This window comes from Pocillopora verrucosa, chromosome 14 (genome assembly GCF_036669915.1).
Source record: "Pocillopora verrucosa isolate sample1 chromosome 14, ASM3666991v2, whole genome shotgun sequence".
NCBI classification, from domain to species: domain Eukaryota; kingdom Metazoa; phylum Cnidaria; class Anthozoa; order Scleractinia; family Pocilloporidae; genus Pocillopora; species Pocillopora verrucosa.
Window position 1 is genome coordinate 1,773,690 of NC_089325.1, and position 19,380 is coordinate 1,793,069.

Here is a 19,380-nt window from a genome sequence, read left to right on the forward strand (position 1 = left end):
CTATAGAAAAAAACTTGTACTCAAACATCCAATGGTTTAAAAATTTAAGACATGCTTTGGAAAGATGTATTTCACCATATTTCATCAAGATTCTACATCAACTCGCCTATTTTTTATTTTTCTCAATATACACTGACACTGGTACTGAAACTTAATAATTTAAGGCAATTTGAGTGTTTTTTTTAAGGAGTAATAGACGACAGATAAACCATAAAATTATAAAAATAAAATATATCAATCAAGGCACATAAAATGTAATTTATATTTTGTTAGCAATCTTTGACATCGATGGTGACAAATACTAGACAAAAAAAATAAATGTATCACGGAAATATTGGCTTTGGACATCCTTACTGGAGTGAAAGATTTCCATTCATCAAGCTGAAATCCTTAAAATAGGAGTCCTGACAAAATTTTCATGTACATGACATTGTGCACTGAAGAGAGGCGACGAGAGACTGCATAAGCATCGAGTCATCAGTAACTTCTTTCGGTCGATTTTTCGTGATTATCGCCATTGGGTGTGAATGAACACGTGCGACTCTCAAATCGAAGCCGGACATTACTACTTTCGGTCTCAGACCCCATTTTTTGGCCCTTCATTGCATACTGCCGAAATGTTCTTCTATGCACCATAATTTTCAATTCGCGAAAAAGCCTTGGAATTAAGAAGAGGCATATCCAGGGATTGATTGCGCAATAGCAACTTGCCAAAATGTGCGAGAGAGAAGACACGACCGTGTGCATTTTGCTGCACTTTCGAAACAACCCGGGTGAAAAGAGGGAGACGAAAGTTGTAGCGATTTGGAGCGTCCAACAGATCAGAAATGCTGTAACAGTAGAAATGGCCATCATGAGTAGGCTCCGGGTGCGTTTTCGAATCCGTTTTGTTCCGTTCTCGTTTCGACATGAACTCATTTTGTCCTTTCGAAGATGAAAAGCGACAGTAATGTGCAAAACAGAAATAACGAGCAATGGTATAATCAAAACGGTTGTATAGAGAAAGATGTTGTAGCGACGACGCGCAGACTGGTCATTGAAAGCTGGTTCCCAGCTTGATTGACAGACATGATAGTCATAACCTTGATTATCGACTTCTCTCACCAGTCGAAAAGTGTAAAAGTACGGCAAGTGAAATGCTGCGGCCAAGATCCAAGTTGAAGCTACGAGAAGACGACGTCTCTTGCCAGAGGTTTTCATATACAGAAGAGGATACACCACAGCTAGAAAGCGCTCAACCGCGATCACGACCAAACTTAGAGTTGACACCGACAACGACATGTCGCTGAAGAAGCTGCACACCTTGCACAAAAATGTGCCCCCTCCTCCGTGGATAAGAAAAACATTAGACCTGAGCGCCTCCGCTACAATGAAGCGAGGAAGTAGAAAGATTACTACCAGAAGGTCTGATGCAGCCATGTTAGCAATCACTAGGATGACTTTTTCTTTCATTCTAACAAAAGCAGTGATTAGAAGGGAATTTCCCATCAAGGATGCAAAGAGCGTGAAAACGTGTAACGCGATATTAACTTGTGTTGGAAGACCAAAGCACTCTTCTTGAGAAGGAGTACTATTGCTGCTTGCAGTTGTTTCGCCATTACCTTGGAGCGAGACATTTTCAAATACCGCCATGATATTTCAACCAAGGGAATCTGCTATAAACAAGAGTTATATGCAACTGCTACACCAGCTGGTGTGGACGAGTTATCGCTCGTCGCGGAGGTCTGTGGGTGCAATTATATTCGTTTTAGGGTCAATGTAATAAGTACAAAAAAAAAATTGGAAGGTTTTGTTTTGTTACAGTAGAAAATTAATTGTCAAAACTTTACTTTGGAAGTTAATTGCAATCTTCCTCCCCACTACAGCTTATTTTGTTTGTATACGTCATAAATCTGTCAACATGTAGCTTAAACTAAGTGCAACCCAGGTTTTAAAAAAAAATCCCAAACTTTTGCAAATTGCTTAAAGCTCGCCAATCTTCAAAGGAACGGAAGTCCGGCTTTCCTCAGAGGCTTCCGCATCAATAATTTTGTTTTTTTAATCATTCAATTAAATTCCAATTAATTCCTCGCGAAAATAAGAAAATATTTGGCCTTGTTCCATTACAACCCGGCCCTTTTTCTTGTTTTTGACAACATTTTTTTACTGAACACAGCCTTCCCTTTTGTGGGCACTTCAAATAATTTTCCTCTACCAGTTGTTGCCTACTGTTAATGAAAGTGATGAATGCTATTTGACATGCGCTAGTTCTTTGAAATTTGAACCCCCTTTAAATTCATGTTTTAAAGCACAATCCTTGCTCGTGAGACAAAAAATTAATTACGAAATGCTCTTGGCCTGGAAGTAGAGGAAAAACTGTCACTTCATATCAGCAATAAATTGAAATTAGCGGCCTTTTTTAAACAATATGTGTCTCCACAATTTATTACAGTAAGAAACACATTTTAACGTTAGTGACAGGTATTTCATAAAGTTGTAAATGTCGATTTTGATCTCGGAGATGAGAATAATCAACGCGTTCAATTTATTTCTAACTTATATATGTTCCCTTGCTGGCTTTCGGGTATGAGACAGAAGTTTGAAAGTACACAAAATTCTTTAAAAAGGAATTGAATATTTAAGCTGAACAAGATGTGAAATCAAAATATCTGTTCATTACAAATTATGTATGCTTGTGAGGTATTATCGCCAGCACCCATCTACTAATTTAAACCCTTTTTTTTTTAATGTGCATGAAAAGTTGACAATGAAGAAAGTGCATTAACTCTTTAATCCCTGAGGGTGACAAGTATTTAATTTATCCTTCAATATCACCTCTGAATCAAACATTAAAGTTGCGAGAACAAAGGAAATGATAATCAACTGGAGAAACTCTTGATTGTTGAACAAATTCTCCTTGCCGGCACATTAAGAAATGTATAGAGAACAGTATGGAGAATATGCATACTGAGGAGTTAAAGAGTTAACTCCGGCTTCACCAGGGTTCGCCAAGAACAAGCCGCACATTTCCTGTTGATAATTGATAAGTCCATTGGTCCGTTCTGTTACATAATATTCCACACATAGTTTCCTTTAATTTATATCTCTTTCCTCAATAACACGTTTTCCTTTATGTCTTTTTTCCTCTAATTTCTGGTTATTTTTTCCAAGTGTGCTATTTTTTTGCCCAGTAAGCTATTTCATTTTTCTATTGTACAAAAGATAAGATAACCTGAGTTCCGTAACATAGCAGTGTTGAAATATTGGCACTTTGCGTTGCTACATAAAAACATCGATATAGAGAGCCAAATCCTGGCTTCGTTCATTCCTTTAATTTCTTGACCTTGATTTACCAGGTCGAACGTGATATTGTCATGCTCTAAAGATATAATGGAGAGAATTTACTTCAGTCGCCTCAATTAATCCTCATCCTTTCTTGCCCTAAAACACTCATTTTTCCCGCTACACCTTCTAGGCCTGGTTGTTTGAAGGTTGTTTGAAGGTTGGATAACGCTACCCAACAGATAAAACTCTATACGGCGGTATAGAGACGGATTTGTAATCACCTATCCGCTGGATAGCGATTTATCTGTTGGATAGCCTTATCCACCCTTTATACAACTGGGCGCTGTTGATAAACGAAAATTTTCGCTTTACTTTGTGACCTTAACAAAATCAATTTACAAGATAGTAAGGACGTCTGACGGATTTCTATTGGTGAAACACTGCTCTCTATCTTTTTGGTTTCATAATGTTTATATCAAATGTATTCGTGTTTTGCTTTGATTTCCAATTATTGGATCAAATGCTTGGCTCAAGTGAACTGAGAAAACCTCATCAGGCACTTTGTACAGCAGGTTTTATTTCCAAAGCTGAGTTTTTCCCAGCTAACCGTTAATGATACTAACTAACGCACCAATAAAAGAAATTAACACCCAATCCATGCTTTTCGTAATTTTACCCACGGGTGATTAAAGGATAATAAGATTTAGCGTAAGGAAAATTCTTGCTTTTACGTTTAATATTGGACTGAGTTAAAAATTTTAACTTGCCTCTTACCCTGACTATAAAACGAATTTTGGCATGGACTAATACACAACGAAACGAAACTAAATGCTTTTTGTCCTGTTACTGAAAGTGGCTCTCAGTTACATTTAAAGGTATATCCAGAATCAAGCTTGGTCCTTCTTGAACGCAGCAGCTTTTGTCACGAACTTTAAGAACGGCTCCTTAGTGCTTAAACAAATAAATTTCGCGTAAAATGGTAGATTATGGATTTAAGTGTAAGCAGTGTAGATTCCATTTTTATCTTTATACCATATGTAATACTACAAGAACACTCAAAAAGCTCGTAAATCAGTATAGCCTTTCCGCTCCTGGCTTGTAAGCTTTTCGAGTATGCTTTCAATATTTCAATTTAGGAGTCGTTTCGTCGCGCCGTGAGTATTGGTAAACGGTCTGTGAGCCCTTTTTGCACTTATGCAAATGAAGATGAACTAAAAGATGAAACAGTAAACAATAATAATCATCTCCCTAAAGTATAAATTTCATATCTTTCGCCTTCCTGCTGGATGTCACCTTCACAGACATCATGTCGATCTGCTACTGTTTTAATTTAACTTTGAATTTTGTTTATCGTAGAAAAATACCTATGTTCTATTTTCGTGATAAAGTTGCTGATTCGGATCCAAATGGTAAACGTACCCGAGACATCAATACTTAAAGCTCTTAAAATCGGCGGGATTCTTCAATTAACAGCTGGCGAAAGAAAACGACGAAAACAACATCTTATGGTAAAACGGCACCGAAAACTAAGGTGGAAAATATAACGATAACAGATCATTAAAATAATTTCCAGTATCATAGTAAAAATAAATGCGTGCTCTCCAATAAATAAATACCGATCGTCAAAATTCCGAAAATAGTAATCTATTAGAGCTTGAGTGAATAAGTGCTTAATGCGGGTATCAGCGGCCATCCCGAGGGGTCGACCCCCGGGCAACCCAAGGGCAACCCACGGGCTTAGCAGGGGATTTGTAGCAAAGGCATGCCCCGCACGCGGGGCATTAGAGCGCTTTTGCGTTTTTGGCAAAATACCCCGGGGCCATACCCACGGGATTTGCACGTAATCTGCTGTCTCAACGTTCAGCCCTCGAGGTAAGTCTACCATTATCATTCAAATTAGATATAAATAATGAGCCATCCATTGTCGGAAGACAGAACAAAGGAATGAGGATAGAATTTGTATAAAAGCTATTAAGGACTGACACTTCAAAAACGTTTATCTTCTTACAAATTAAGCGAGCGGATAAAAAATTCAAGACACTCGGCTTTCCAAGAATCTGTTCATTGCATTTTAAGGAAAGCGACATCGAGATTTCAATTTCATACGGTTAGTTCGCATTCGAAGCGTCTTGCCGATAGGAAGAGACAGTGTGATGAACAACCGCAAGCCAAGAAAGTTTGCCCCAGAAAGCTCGAATTTGAGGACTCCATAGAGACTTGTGTGGATTTTAGTGCTGATGTGGCTTCAGTAAACCATGATCACTCGTACTTTTGCATCGAGGAATAGGCAACACCGACTATATGTTGCCCAGGTTGCTCCAGGGGTGGGCGTATTTGTCCCAATTTTTTGCCCTACCCGAGGGGCTTTAGCATGTATTTGTCACGGCAGCTGTGACAAATGCCCCTGGGTGCCCGGGGGTCGACCCCTCGGGATGGCCGCTGATACCCGCATAAGTATAAACATTGAACTTAGAAAGGAACTTTCAGTCCATGTTAACCCATGTTAACAAATATAAATAAAGGCTGCAGAAATTCTACCCGAAAAATTGATGCCGTTTTTGTGTAAGTGATACTGGAATCTAAAGTTGCTAAATCTTTGGAAAACGAAGCTATGCGATGCAAAGGTTTAGCCATATAGTTTATTCGCTATCGACATCATTTGTTTTCAAAATCGTTCGCTCTTTCGCTGTTTTGATAAAAGCTGTAAACAAGTCCTCGGGAATAGCTGTGATGACGGCTGATGTTGTGAAGGCATCCTCACGTCACCATACTCAAGAAGGATCAATATTTTGTCTCAATACAGCCTCAGCCTTCTCCATAGGCGACGGAGAAGGGGAATGGGAACAGGGGGAATCAGTGCCCCCCCCCCCCTCTCCCCCCACAAGTAAAAATTTTGGGGGAAAAGCCCAACCCCACCCCTACCCCCTCCTCGTTTCCTTCGATTCCGGTATATATCGCCAACTTAACGTAAAATTAACATGAAAAATATTATCAATCGCAATCTTTTGACGTGTCGTTTCATTTGATGCCTGATAATGCATTGTGACTTTGGACACATTGGACCATTTTATACCCACAAGCACCTAAACTTTTAAGTTTCAGAGAGTTAATTTAATTTCATTCGACCAGTAAGCCAAAATCCAATGTTTGCAAGCGCGTTGGTCTTTGTCAGCCCAATGAGGTAACTCATATTCTGAGATTCTTTCTTCTCTCCGATGGCGTGATTGCATTTCGATAAAATTCTCAGTCACAAGTCTAGAGCCATATGAGATACAAGCGTAGAAATTGTTATTGGTTGATTCTAGTTGATCGTTGTCAGCAGAACCTTTGTTTGAAGTTAAAAGGCCTAATGAATGCAAAAAACTAAATGTTTCCGCCAGAAAAACCATTCATTGAATGCCCATTAGTACTCTATTTTTGTGGCCATGGCTAATTTTCGGTTCTTGAGACTTGAACTTTCTCTCCTCAAAAGAAAATGTTTTAATTAGCGGGTCTGCCAATTGGAAATGAATGTAGAGCTGGTGTTCAGATTAGAGGAAATGTCTGTTTTTTACTTGCATGTGAAGCACTTTCAATTCTGTATCAACATTCCTTCAACAACTTACATTTATGATCATTTTCATAAACCACTTTCAATTCGAATCTATTCGAAAACAGTTGTTGTCAAGTAGGAGTGGTTGATGTCGACGTAAAACTAGAATATCTTGTCTTTTCTAATTCTTAAGCCGAAGTTGCAAACTATGAGCTGAAATAAAACAAAGCATGCAAATGACTAATCCCGCTGAATATCTTTCTCAAAAAAAACTTACTAGGGATTTTCCTGGCTTGGCTGTTGCCATACTCATGACCGAAGGTAGGGGACTACGGATGTATCCGTGAGCTTTCTCCGTATTGTTCTGTCGAGTGAAATGTTGTGACCAACTCCTGATATCATCCATCCATCCATCCTCTTCGTGATCGTCCTTGCCTTCGCTTGCCGTCAATTCTTCTTTTTCAATTTTTCTCCGAAGTGCTCAAAGAATCAAAGGGTGTAAGAGGAGGAAGAAAATCAGAGCTTTTTAGTCAAAAGACAATGATATTGGTGGCTGATATATCGAGGCTATGATAGTTACATATTATCTATTAAACCAAGCTCGCTATTTGAATTAACGCAATCTTCATATCAGTAACATCTATCGTTATGCAAAACCACACACGTACGATCAATACACGTATGCTTCCAAAGAAATCAAGGTGAGTATGCAATGTTCTAGAAAGTAATAAAGTTGACAACTGGAAAGTTGCTATACTATAACGTATAGTTCAGTTTTATATCAAAGAAACGAAAAATAACGAAGAAAAAAACTAAGCAAAAATTAGTTCTACCACCAATGCTGATGATTTCAAGAGTTAAAATAGAATTTTTTCTATTAATGAAGAAAGGTGACGTAAGGAAACGAAAATGGAAAACTAAGCCTGTTGATCTTTTCGATAACATATTAAACTTAATGCTCGAAAATGGAACATAGAGCAACTCTAGGAGCTAAAAGTGAAAGATCCACCCAATTCTAATGAGTGATATCACCCTTGGAAAACAATTACCTATGGCTTTTTAACATCGCCAAGCAGAAACTATTTCCTTTATTGCTAGTTTAAATGGAGCTGATAAATTAGCGTTCTAATGAAATGACGCATTTATACTTGAGCTAGCATAAAGTAACCTTATTATTCCCTAAGTAACGTGTTGCTTATAGATTTGTACTCAACTTCCATGAGACGTGTCAATCAAATCACATTGCTTAGGGTTAGGGTTATGTTTTCCTAGCTTTCTTCCAAGGTATAAAAATCCTATTTCTTAAAATTATTCTGTCTGTTAAAATCGCCCAATTCATATAAACTTTTTGAGGTAACACCTTATCATTTTTCCTTGAAATTTCAATTTTTTCTGATTCTTCTTAGCTCTTTTCTAGCGCAAACATCGTTTCCTTTCAAGGTTAAATTGGTCACCTAGAGTAACAGCTGGCCGATAGTAATTTTGGCATACATTTTATTGAATAAATTACAAGTGGTACGTCTACTATGTACAGAGAGTGAGATCCAATTTTGCAAGAAAAAGAGAAAAGTTTTGAAAGAAGAATAAAAGATCCAGTAGGTTTCAAATGAAGCGGGGGAGACTTCAAAAACGTTCGTAATGATTGCATTGTGCGTTTCCATTTGCAACAATGTAGGCTAAGAACTTCCTACTCTGGATCCTCACAACCCCGGCATCTTACAACGATTCCATTCACTTGCATCTTTTTGTTACAATCGTTTAAAGGAGTTTTGTCCTCCTGCTCTCCACAGATTCATGAATGTATTGTTATCAAAATAAGCCTTACAACAACAATTAAAATATTTGCCCTACATACAAAAGGTGGCAGCTGTGACTATCAGCTATCATCTCATTCCTAACAGAAAGTGACAGTGTTTAATTACGTCCTTGCCGAACGGAAAAATTAATTTAATTTCAAGGGAATGTATAACCATTGAAAGAAACCTTTTTACAAAGGAGAAACGGTTGGCGAAAACATACAATAAATTTTCTTGAAAAGAATTATGGGTTCAGTTCCTCGAAAATAACTAAATCACACAGACACAAATTTTCAAGCTCTTAGCACAACGTCACTCCATGAATTTAAGGGCACTTACGCAAATTTAATTGCGTTGCGATGTTAAAAAAGCGCAGTTAACCGTATGTGAGATCAGATCAGAGATAACAAGCGCCAGTTCTTATTTCCTCATCGCCGAAATGATGGCTTCAAGACGAAACACGTCCATTCTTGACGGTGAGAAAATCGGAAACAGCAACGACACCCTTCATCTGAAATGTGTATCATCAGGGTAGTTCCGATTGAAGTTACCATAGCGATACTCATCCTCACTCTCTTAGCATTGCCTATAGGAAATTTCCTTCTTATACCCGCTTACGTGAGAATGAAAGAAAAACGTATGCTTCTCATAGCTAACAGGGCTGCATCCGACCTACTTGTAACAGTTATTGAAATTCCCCATCTCGTTACAACGGAAGTCACGGTGTGTTACGCCTTCTTCGTCGATGGAGTGTTCGCAAGCTTCCTCCGCAAGATGTGCAGTTTCCTGGACGATATATCGCCGTCAGTTTAGACCTTAAGCTTGGTATAAATTAATCACCAGTGAGCGCTTTTAGCAGTTGCTTATCCTCATCGTATCGGAGTATCTCCAAGCAAACACGTCGTCTTAAGGTAACTTCAACTTGGGTTCTGGCTGCAGTATTTCACTCGCCGTATTTTAGCATCATGCGACTGGTAACCTCTCCTAATAACGGTCGCGATATCAAGGCCTGGTAGTCCAGTTTTGGAGGATTTTGCTGGATCACATGATTCTCAGAGTGAGCGAAGAGGGGATGGGGGGGGGGAGAGGGGGGAGGAGCGTTAGAATTCTAGAGAGCTTTACATGAGGATCAGGTAAATTTCATTTTGAAAAAACCAAAATCCTTCAAACCCCCCTTCCCCCCCCCCCCCACCTTCCCTTCTCCCAATCGATAATAATAACCGGTCCCTGAGAGACGCGATTCACGAATGGACTTCCTTTTAAATCATGGCATCTTTAAAAACCGGAAAAGTTAAGTAATAACTTAAAATCTTATCGTATACGTCACCGCCTATTATAATTATAAAATTCAGTTCATTATCTAACTTGGTCCAAAACAAAGTGAAAGTGTTTTTGTTATTTTTTTGTTTGTTTCTTCGCTCTTTTTCTCAACCAAGTCCTCTTTTGTGTTAGTAATTTGTTTCGTGTCTTCCACATAAAAATGGAAGTTGCTTTATTGATATCTCTACTGAATCATCATTTAATCGTAATCTATAGGTGTACTTCTGTGGTGTTCCATGATGGAAAAAAGTCTACAAATTGTGTAATTAAAATAGCGTAGACGTCGCAATTAAAAAGATATATCTACAACATTAGTATAAACTACACAGTTAATAGTTCGTTTGTTTCGCTCTGATTGGTGGTTTGTAAGTGATTACCAAGTACTATTCACCTCTGTGTGGCCGTAGAATCAAAATCGCGCGTCAATAATTTAATTTCCGACCATTTTTTTGGCAAATTTAGAGAGATAAACTAATCTCTTTGGTTTCTGTGCGGTATATACGAAAAAAATACTCACCACAGTATCAGTGGAAGTGGTGAATATTTACCACCACCTACTTCGCGGCTCTGTAAACACCATCGCTATTCACCTCCACTTTGGTAAATGATTTTTAAATATCAAAGAAAAATACGCACCATCAAAGTATCTTTATAAGTGGATTTGTTATCAGACTTCTAGCTTTTAAAATCTTAACAGGCCTATTTGCTTGATATTGAAAGAGTAAAAGTTCGTATGTACTGTTTTCCGAGATCGACCGAATAATTAAAAGTTGGATGAGAGCAGTTTGGGGGATGAAACGCTTATAATTGTCACAAATATTGTTGTTAAACACAAGCTTGCTATGAGTTATGATGTGCAACCAATGAAAATTGCGTGCAGTTCGATCAATAATTGTTTGGGCGTTTCTTCGTCTGCAATCTGTTCAATAGTTTGATCACGCAAACAGTCGAATATTGACAGCTGGTATTAAGAATTTGGCCACAGACCTGAAATTCTGGCATACTTGACCGAAAACTTTACTTCCATTATTATATTGATATCTCTTTATTTCTCCTTTGGTCTAACTTTCCATCTGAACGAGGAGTAAGGAACTTTGGGTAGGTATAGCACAAGAAATAATAATTTTTGCCGCTGTTATCGTTAATTATTTTTTGGTGTAAAATACCACACACAAGCTAGGATCACATCTTTTAAAACTATCACTTCTTGTGAGGGGACCCGATCTAGCTCTCAGCTTTTAAATTTATCCGGACAGGAATCTAGCGATGCACTTTTCAACAGCTTTCAACTTATATTAAACTGGCTGACCAGCAGAAAGTTTTGTTGATTTACGTAGTCTTAGAACAACGTGAACATCATTTGTGAACATTAAGAGCTTGCAACAACGACAGCATTGTTTTTTGTTTCTTTGTGGTTGGTTTTCCAGGTTTCCTAACCACTTCTTCAGCCAGAATTTTTTTATTTATAACAAATATTTTGACATGATTCAGCTCTCAACTTTTAGATTTATCCGAACAGGAATCTAGCGATGCACTGTTCAACAGCTTTCCAATCATATTAAACTGGCTGACTAGCAGAAAGTTTTATTGATTTACGTAGTCTTAGAACAACGTGAACATCATTTGTGAACATTAAGAGCTTGCAACAACGACAGCATCTTTTTTTGCTTCTTTGTGGTTGGTTTTCCAGGTTTCCTAACCACTTCTTCAGCCAGAATTTTTCTATTTATAACAAATATTTTTGATATGATTCAAAATACAAGAAACAAAATAAAAGTGCTAAACACAATTTAATTAGTTTCTATAGCAAAAAAAAGACTTTAGGATAAGCTTGATACGACAACTTTAAATGTTAGAAGAAGACATCTTAAAGAAATGGCACATACTCAAGATAAAAATAGTCCATCAGAAAATGGCCGAATACAGTTGACAGAGGGTTTCCAATTCAAATTGAAACATCTGCTGTAATTTGACCAAATGCACCTTTAAGTTCCACTTGACCGATCTATCGGGGATGCTATAAGGTTGCTTTCAGTAGGCTCTGAAATTTTAACCAATGAATTCAGCTCTGAAGCGGAGAAAGTAAAACACTCTTGTTAAACTGACAAAATAGTCGATAAAGAGTATATGACATATATAGTTAAACTTTTTTTGGCTCGTTTACCTTTCAATTTCTTTAGTCAATTTACTTAAGTCGTGCGTGATACAAGAATTCAGATGTAGTGTTTTTAAAAAAATCTATCATTTATTTATCAAACTAAATAAATAACTACTTTATGTTACATTTCTGGAACAAGTCTTTATATGAAGACTAGAAACTCGGTCAAAAAACTTAATATGGGCTTCAAAACCATCCACCCATATGCTACTTCACTTTCAAGGGGTTGTCACGATTGGAGTACAATATTCTGAAATCGCCGTGGAAACTGAGAAATACTAAATAATCATATGTTGTGCTCTCGTTACGTTTTCTTCCATTTCTTTCGTCAGTTCCCTATCTCGTTTCCACCTGGATCATCGGTGCTAAAGCGTAAATTTTTCTTTTGGTGGGTGAGTGACAGTTTTGGACAGCCGTTCTTGAGAACCATACGATGTTAAACAGCGTCAGCTTGTCGGCCAAAGCATCATTTGGAGATGAATCGTTAACATTATCCAGAAATTCTACATGAGAAACATGATTTCCGTCCATTAAAAACCACTCTCGAATTAAACCAGAAAGGCAATATTTCATTTTCACGACTTTGAAAAAGTAACTAAGCTAACTGAAAAACCACAAAAAATAGAAATATGATCTGGAGGAAAATGAACACCGGGTTGTTTTGTTTCTCTATGAGGTTAGACTTGCATATACATAAAATTTTTCAATCGACTATGGAAATTTTATAGCATGATATACTTATATTCGAAGCTGAAAGAACACTCAAATTTCAAACAATAAAGCGAATGATTTACAAAAATCTAAAGCGTTCATGGATCAGATCGGCCATTAATTCTCAAATTCACTGCATGTAATTGTAAAAGGGTTATAGACGCAGTCGTGGGCGATTGCTGTGTGGGGTTTCCACAAAAATCGTTTAGTTTGTATCAAGGCGGTTTGAAGGTGGATTTTGGATAATTTTCTATCTGAGAGCCCCCTCTTCACTTACTTAGAGAACCTTGTTAGGTTAAGCATCTTGGAAACCCGTACTGCATTTGGTTCGTGTAGTTACGTCGTCGAGTATTTTTGCAAAACATCATTTTTGTTCCCTGTTTTGTCTTATCAGTGTGATTGGCTAATTCCAATTTCTTTAAAAAAAAAGAGCAACATACCACCAATAACTTCACTCAAATTACAACGAAATATCAAAGATATTTCCTCGGAAAATACTAAAATCTCTTAAACACACAAATCAGCAAAGGCGCGAAAGGGGAATTAAAAAAATTATGATGAAAATTTCACTGTCGATCACTTCGAAGTGGTTCGCTTTAGAAATAAAAAAAATATGCTCTTTTTAACAGATAAAAGGCTCTTGTACATCTGAATGACTCACCGGATCTAAATGAACCATGGGTAAAAGCGAAAGATTATCAAGTAGCTGTACACGTTTGACCAATAAGAAATACCAATTCCTTGGCAATTTGTCAAGATATTATTCATTTATTCTGTTGACATCACAAAATACGAGTAAGAGGTGGATTATTACTTCGAAAATTTTCATTTGAGGCCATTTACTAAGTGTAATTGTCGACTGCCACCGCAAGATGAAAAAATATCATAATGAGTGAGCTGCGTAAATCCTCGCCGTTTTTATCTATTTTACTGAGCATCATTAGCAGTCCTCAGATACAAGTTCACTTTACTCTCAGTTCTGGTGATTCTAGGTGAAAACACTCATTTATTTGACGGTAAGTTAATTATTTATCTTGGTGAGACTGCGACAGGTAAAGTAGCATTTTGCAATTGCAGGTGTGAAAAAACTAAACTTCGTCAGTGTTTTAAACCCTTGAAGAAGAAAGGAAAAGAAGAAGGAAAAAAGGAAAGTTCTCGCCCGACTCACTTTAAAAGGAAATAAGAAAAAAAAAGTAATATATCTATGGACATAGTATACTCGATGGGTAAATGAAAATAGTCAATAGTGATATTTCTGACAGGAGTTTGGCAAACACGAAAAGGCAAGCGCTTATTTTTATTTTATTTTGTTTTTTTTTTTGTATTTTCCGTTTTTTTGCATATCAATAAGAAAGGCTTTGAAGCGAAAGTCTCGCACGCCATTCTTTTAATTCAAGCTTCAATGGAAAGATTATATTGATAACTTTGCGCCTTTGTTAGATTAAATATCATATGTAGCGTTAAAACACATTTTCTGTTTATTTCGTGCGGGACGTGACCATATTGTCAAACCTTGGGGCCTCAATTACTAAACTATTACATATTCTGAGCCGACGACAAAACCTATAAAACTGATAAATAAATTTTGCTTATGTTCGATATCAACGTTAGGAACAAAACTTTTTAAAATTCAAGTAAGTCACGGGAAAATTGCGCTAACTGTAACAATATTTGATTACACATTGCGAGAAAAGGAGATGTTTATCCAAGTACTCAGCACGGAAAGATAAGACTCGTTCGTTGCCCAACAGTACATGTTGTTTAATATTTGTTTTGTTTCTCAAAACGGTGATTTTAATGTATTTTAAGACGTAACTTTAAAAACAGTTTACCTTTCAAATATTACCGCCTATCAAATATGCTTTTATCAACAGTATCCGGACAATAGGCGAGGAGTAAATTGTTTAAATATCATAAAAAGGAAAGGCTGTTTTAAATAATAAAACATTGTCATAAGTGACAGCGGCAGGTTCGGATTGGTCCCCTTTGTTCATTTTTCGTCAATTAATTTTCCAACTACGAAAAGAGCGCGTTAAGTTTGTTTTTTTTTAAGTGAAACTAAAGCGAATGTAATTGCACCCTCAGATTGGCGCTTTGGGGGATAACTTGACCACACTGGTTGGTGCGTAAGTTGTAATCAAGCTTTCCACATTGTTTACGATCCTTAGTTGACAGAATGGCGGCCATCGGAAATGCGTCCTTCAATAATGTCCTTGAGACAAGTCAGAGAAACATGAGCACGCCTGCTCCAGAACATTGCTTAAGCACGGATCTTAGCCAACTCACAGCTACAATACACATTTTCACGCTGTTTGCATCCTTGATAGGAAATTTTCTCCTTATTACAGCATTCGTGAGAATGAAAGAAAAAGTCCTGCTAGCGATCGCTAGCATGGCAGCATCGGACCTTCTGACGGCAGTCTTTTTACTCCCGCGCTACATTACAAACGAAATCAATGGATCCGGTGCTTTCCTTGTCCATGGAAATGGAGGCACATTTTTGTGCAAGATGTGCAGTTTCCTAGGCGACACGTCGCTATCTGTTTCGACTCTGAGCATGGTTGTTATCGCTATTGAGCGCTTCCTTGCAGTGGTGTATCCTGTTCAATACAAGAATACCTCTAGAGTGAGACGTCGCGTTTTCTTCGCCTTAACATGGATCATGGCTGCAGCATTTCACTCGCCATACTTTTATACTCATCGACTAATCAGATTTTTTAAGAATGGCCATGAGATTCAAATCTGTCTACCGAGGTGGGAACCAGCTTTCAATAACGAGTCAGCGCATTATCGATACAATATATTTCTATACACAACAGTGTTGATTCTACCGCTACTCGCCATTTCTGTTTTGTACATAATAGTGGCTTTGCGTCTCCGAAAGGACAAAATGAGTTCATGTCGAAGCGAGAACGGAACAAGACGGATTCGAAGACGCACTCGGACATTCCTCATGATGGCCATTTCTACTACTACAGCATTTTTGATCTGCTGGATGCTCCATATCGTTTTAACTTCCATTAGGCTCATTTCACCTTGGTTGGTTTCAGAGTGCAATAAGGGCTACCAGACAGTTTCCTATATTTCGTTCGTTTTGGCGAGTTGTTATTGTGCTTTAAACCCATGGCTTTGCCTTTTGCTTATCCCACAGTTTCAAAATGAACTGAAACTCATGATGCAGAAGATACAATCTCGATGTTATGCAAAGAAGAGTAAAAGATATGGTAAAAAGTATATACGCTCACGGAAATACGAAGTGAAGGACGTCATTCATCGATTTGAAAGCTGTGATCAGTCAACCATTCACGTTGGCGAAGACCAGGAAACCCAAACTTAAGAAAGTCGCGATTTTATACAGATCTTTTCCAGTGTTTATTGGTAACCTCTCGTCAGCACCACCTTGGAGAAGGCAAACACACAGCCTACTTCATCGGCTAAGCGATTGAGATAATTATACGCTCGCACGCGAGATGTTTCTTTCTCGGGCTATTGCGGCCTGGAGGGAAAAGCCTCCATCGACGAGAGATATAATTTTTTCCTTCATTTCGTCGATCCGCCCTGCAATAATTATCCTGCTGAAGGGGATCCATCTTACGCCAGAACATTCCTGAGACCTGAAAAGCAACGCCTATATTCTTCTTTTGGTTTGTTAAACTGCAAAACGGTTCGTTTGTACATCTAAATCCTATCGGTGTCAGTCGCGTTCGAATTAAAGCTCCTCACCTCACCTTTATAAGACAGCTTCGCGAGTCAACTTGATTGAAAATGAAATTTTTGATGTTATTTAAGGCTGATTGAGAAGAATTTCTGGTTACAGGCATGTTTTTGCCTTTTAGTAAAGTGGAACGAGGGAATATTCAAAGTCTTTCAAACCACTTGCGATACGATGGGTCTGTTCATTGAACATGTTTTATCATTTTGTTCAGTTTCAAAACCTTGCAAGTCTTTTTTTAATTGGAACAGAGTTAAAACATTGTTCCAATTAATCAACATACCTTTCACTTTGGCTTTCATTTTTTTCTTAAAAATCAAATGATAGACTGACTCTTTCCGTAAAGAATTCGTTACCATCATTGCGATGCTTTTTGGCGTAAGAATACAGAAAAAAAGAACCAAAAAAAAAAACAGGAAAAACTAAGCAAATAGAAATTTGATAAAGACAACTTATGAAATAATAGGTTTTCCAGTTTACAACATTAGATCGAGTAGCTTTGCACTGTCAGTATCGCGGCTTATTTTTACTCCTCTGCGTGTTGTTATCTTTCTCCCTGATTGTAATACAGGGTCCAGTATACGATTTTATATACAAAGGGATTCAGATGACGACGTGCTTGACGCACTTGGAAGTGGAGCGAGGATTGTTCGAGTTCTTACCTCTGTAGGGTGTGAATGCTGAGATTAACCCTTTACACCCCAACATCACTATGCATATTCTCCATACTGCTCTCCATAAATTTCCAAATAAAGTTAACAAGGAGAGTTTGTTTAACAATCAGGAGCTGCTTTAGTTGGTGATCATCTCTCCTATCCTCATGACTTTCATGTTTGATTCAGTGTGATATAGTAAAGAGAAATTAGATGCTGGTCACTCTTAGAAGCTAAAGGATTAAGGCCAACCAGCGAAGTCATCGTGCACTTGCATCAAAAGATTACATCGACCGATTCTATTCGGTTTGTATTAACCATATTTAAAAGGCGTTTAGATTTGACATATACAATGGGGAAGGAGTTTCGGGTAAAATTTGACGTAAGAAATTAGTGAATAAAATAGATTTATTTGGTCTGCACATAGGGATTTCGATCCCCTTCCCCAGCCCTATGAGGAACCTCGACTAATACCATTACAAATAATTTGGAGGTGAAGAAACATGAATTCTGGGCAAGACAAGTCACCTCTTTTAAAACAAGCATGTTAATTTTCATTACTTCCGATTAGAAAAGCAGGGGTGTTCGGTTTTCACCTCTCACCAAATTACTTCATTTTTTTAAAAGTAAAAAATTGGCATCAAAACAAAATTTTTTTTTTCTGTAGATGTGCTATGGCTTATTTTATAGGTGTTGGGAAAATGATTGGAATTAATATATTATCGTAAGCCATTCCGCAAAAATATAAAAGCTGTTGATCATCTCGTATTTCTATGGTGGTAGAGTAATTGTAATCTCCTCTTACCGCCAAAAAAATATTGTATGTAATGTTTCAAAATATTTACATCAAGTTGCCATTAATTTTGAGGAAGAAATATGTGTTAAGTTAGATTCCAATTTGTTAATATCCACTTGTTAGTGAAAAAAGTAAATTGCTCTGGTCAAAGTTGTTCTCTACACAGGAATTTCTTGGAAATGTTCGATCTCCTTTAGTCTCGCTTTTGGATGAATTCCATATCGAATTCTCTACCAGGATCTTGACTGAAAACATATGAAATTTTAAGTTAGAGGGTCATTTCGGAAAGGGTCAACATCTCGAAGGCACATACTTTAGTATGCGGGATCTGTTGTACATAGCTTAACCTGATCGTGCATTAAGTGTGGTATGATGACATTAGACAAAGCCTTTGTCTAACTGTCACGCATATAAACTGATGAGCTGAATTTTTTAGTAGATGGGAGCTAGTCTGAATACTGTCGGATTGTATTAGTAAGTGACTACAGAATAAAAGACATACCAACTCTTAATTATGGTTGTGGAATTTTAAAATTTCCAAAACAATCGGGTGCGTAAGGCTCTATTTTGTTCCAGCGAACAGATTTTCGCTTTTTCCGTGGCTCATAACATGTGCCAGGGCATTGGCTGTCGGGTTATTGTCTTTGCAACAGGCTTGTATGAGGGTTGCCGTCTGAGGTATTGACGAGTTGATCATGAAATTAAGTAAGAATAAGAACAATCTTTAACCATCCATTGCAAGGAGTTAGTAGATTGACTACATCATTAGAATTACTCTTTTGGGTTTTCATCTTATCTTCTAACATAGTTTGTTCACATTAAGATCGACAGGGATTTTGCGGGCAGTGTGTGCTGTGTTTAAAAATCTGAAATTTCTAAATGCGGACGAAAGACCCCGTCACAGATGTGGCAAACGAATGTTCTCTGGTTCATGACTTCATGATATCTTCTTATGTATACAGGAAAGGAACATTGGCTCAGATAGAACAAGAAATTCATAGGGAAACACTGTTATCAGTTTTGTCGCGAATGTCGCACAAAAACTTGATATCTGCGTCTCCCACGAAGGGTCAAACACCAGACCCTTGGGGGGAGGATACGGCTACGCTTAGGCTAATATGTGACAGGTTTCCTGTCATAGTCGAAAGCATTATGCGAGTTACTGCATTGAACATGTCCCTTAATCTAGTGACGTAGATTCTTGGGGTTTTATCGTCCTATGCCCACAAAAAAAAAACCTTTTCCTTCCTTTTCCCCTGCTAGGATGAGCAAAGTTAAAAGCATTTTTTGAGTTCCTGCATTGAACAAATCACTTAGTCTAGTGATGTAGATTCATGGGGTTTTATCGTCTTATGCTCGCGACAAAAACGAAAAACATTTTCCTTCCTTTCGCGGACGAGCTCCATGTTTACTATCTTTGTTATTCTGGGTACAAAGT

At 37.6% G+C, this 19,380-nt stretch overlaps 2 protein-coding genes and 1 pseudogene across 6 annotated transcripts; 2 read left to right on the forward strand and 1 right to left on the reverse strand.

The window, feature by feature from the left end:
• Positions 1-293: 293 nt before the first annotated feature.
• On the reverse strand, positions 294-7,348 carry LOC131779640 (gonadotropin-releasing hormone receptor-like). 2 transcript variants are annotated; one of them, XM_059096206.2, is made up of 2 exons: positions 7,074-7,348; positions 294-1,724 (listed from the first exon to the last, which is right to left on the reverse strand). In XM_059096206.2, exon 2 carries the CDS (start codon positions 1,630-1,632, stop codon positions 478-480), a length of 1,155 nt encoding a protein of 384 aa, XP_058952189.1. In that variant the 5' UTR covers positions 1,633-1,724; positions 7,074-7,348; the 3' UTR covers positions 294-477. The 2 variants fall into 2 exon arrangements, 1 of the variants encoding a protein (XP_058952189.1); XR_009339796.2 differs by lacking the exon at positions 294-1,724 and adding an exon at positions 3,199-3,358.
• Positions 7,349-9,034: 1,686 nt separating this feature from the next.
• Positions 9,035-9,608, forward strand: LOC131779636 (neuropeptide Y receptor type 4-2-like; annotated as a pseudogene).
• On the forward strand, positions 9,369-18,382 carry LOC131779635 (QRFP-like peptide receptor). 4 transcript variants are annotated; one of them, XM_059096201.2, is made up of 2 exons: positions 9,369-9,503; positions 14,867-18,382. In XM_059096201.2, exon 2 carries the CDS (start codon positions 14,958-14,960, stop codon positions 16,116-16,118), a length of 1,161 nt encoding a protein of 386 aa, XP_058952184.1. In that variant the 5' UTR covers positions 9,369-9,503; positions 14,867-14,957; the 3' UTR covers positions 16,119-18,382. The 4 variants fall into 4 exon arrangements, with proteins under 4 accessions (XP_058952184.1, XP_058952183.1, XP_066017418.1 ...); XM_059096200.2 differs by lacking the exon at positions 9,369-9,503 and adding an exon at positions 9,509-9,649; XM_066161321.1 differs by lacking the exon at positions 9,369-9,503 and adding an exon at positions 10,882-11,010.
• Positions 18,383-19,380: the final 998 nt, after the last annotated feature.

Excerpts from the sequence above, each read along its gene's own strand:
- LOC131779640 (XM_059096206.2), bottom strand. The coding sequence starts at position 1,632 with ATGGCGGTATTTGAAAATGTCTCGCTCCAAGGTAATGGCGAAACAACT.
- LOC131779635 (XM_059096201.2), top strand. The coding sequence starts at position 14,958 with ATGGCGGCCATCGGAAATGCGTCCTTCAATAATGTCCTTGAGACAAGT.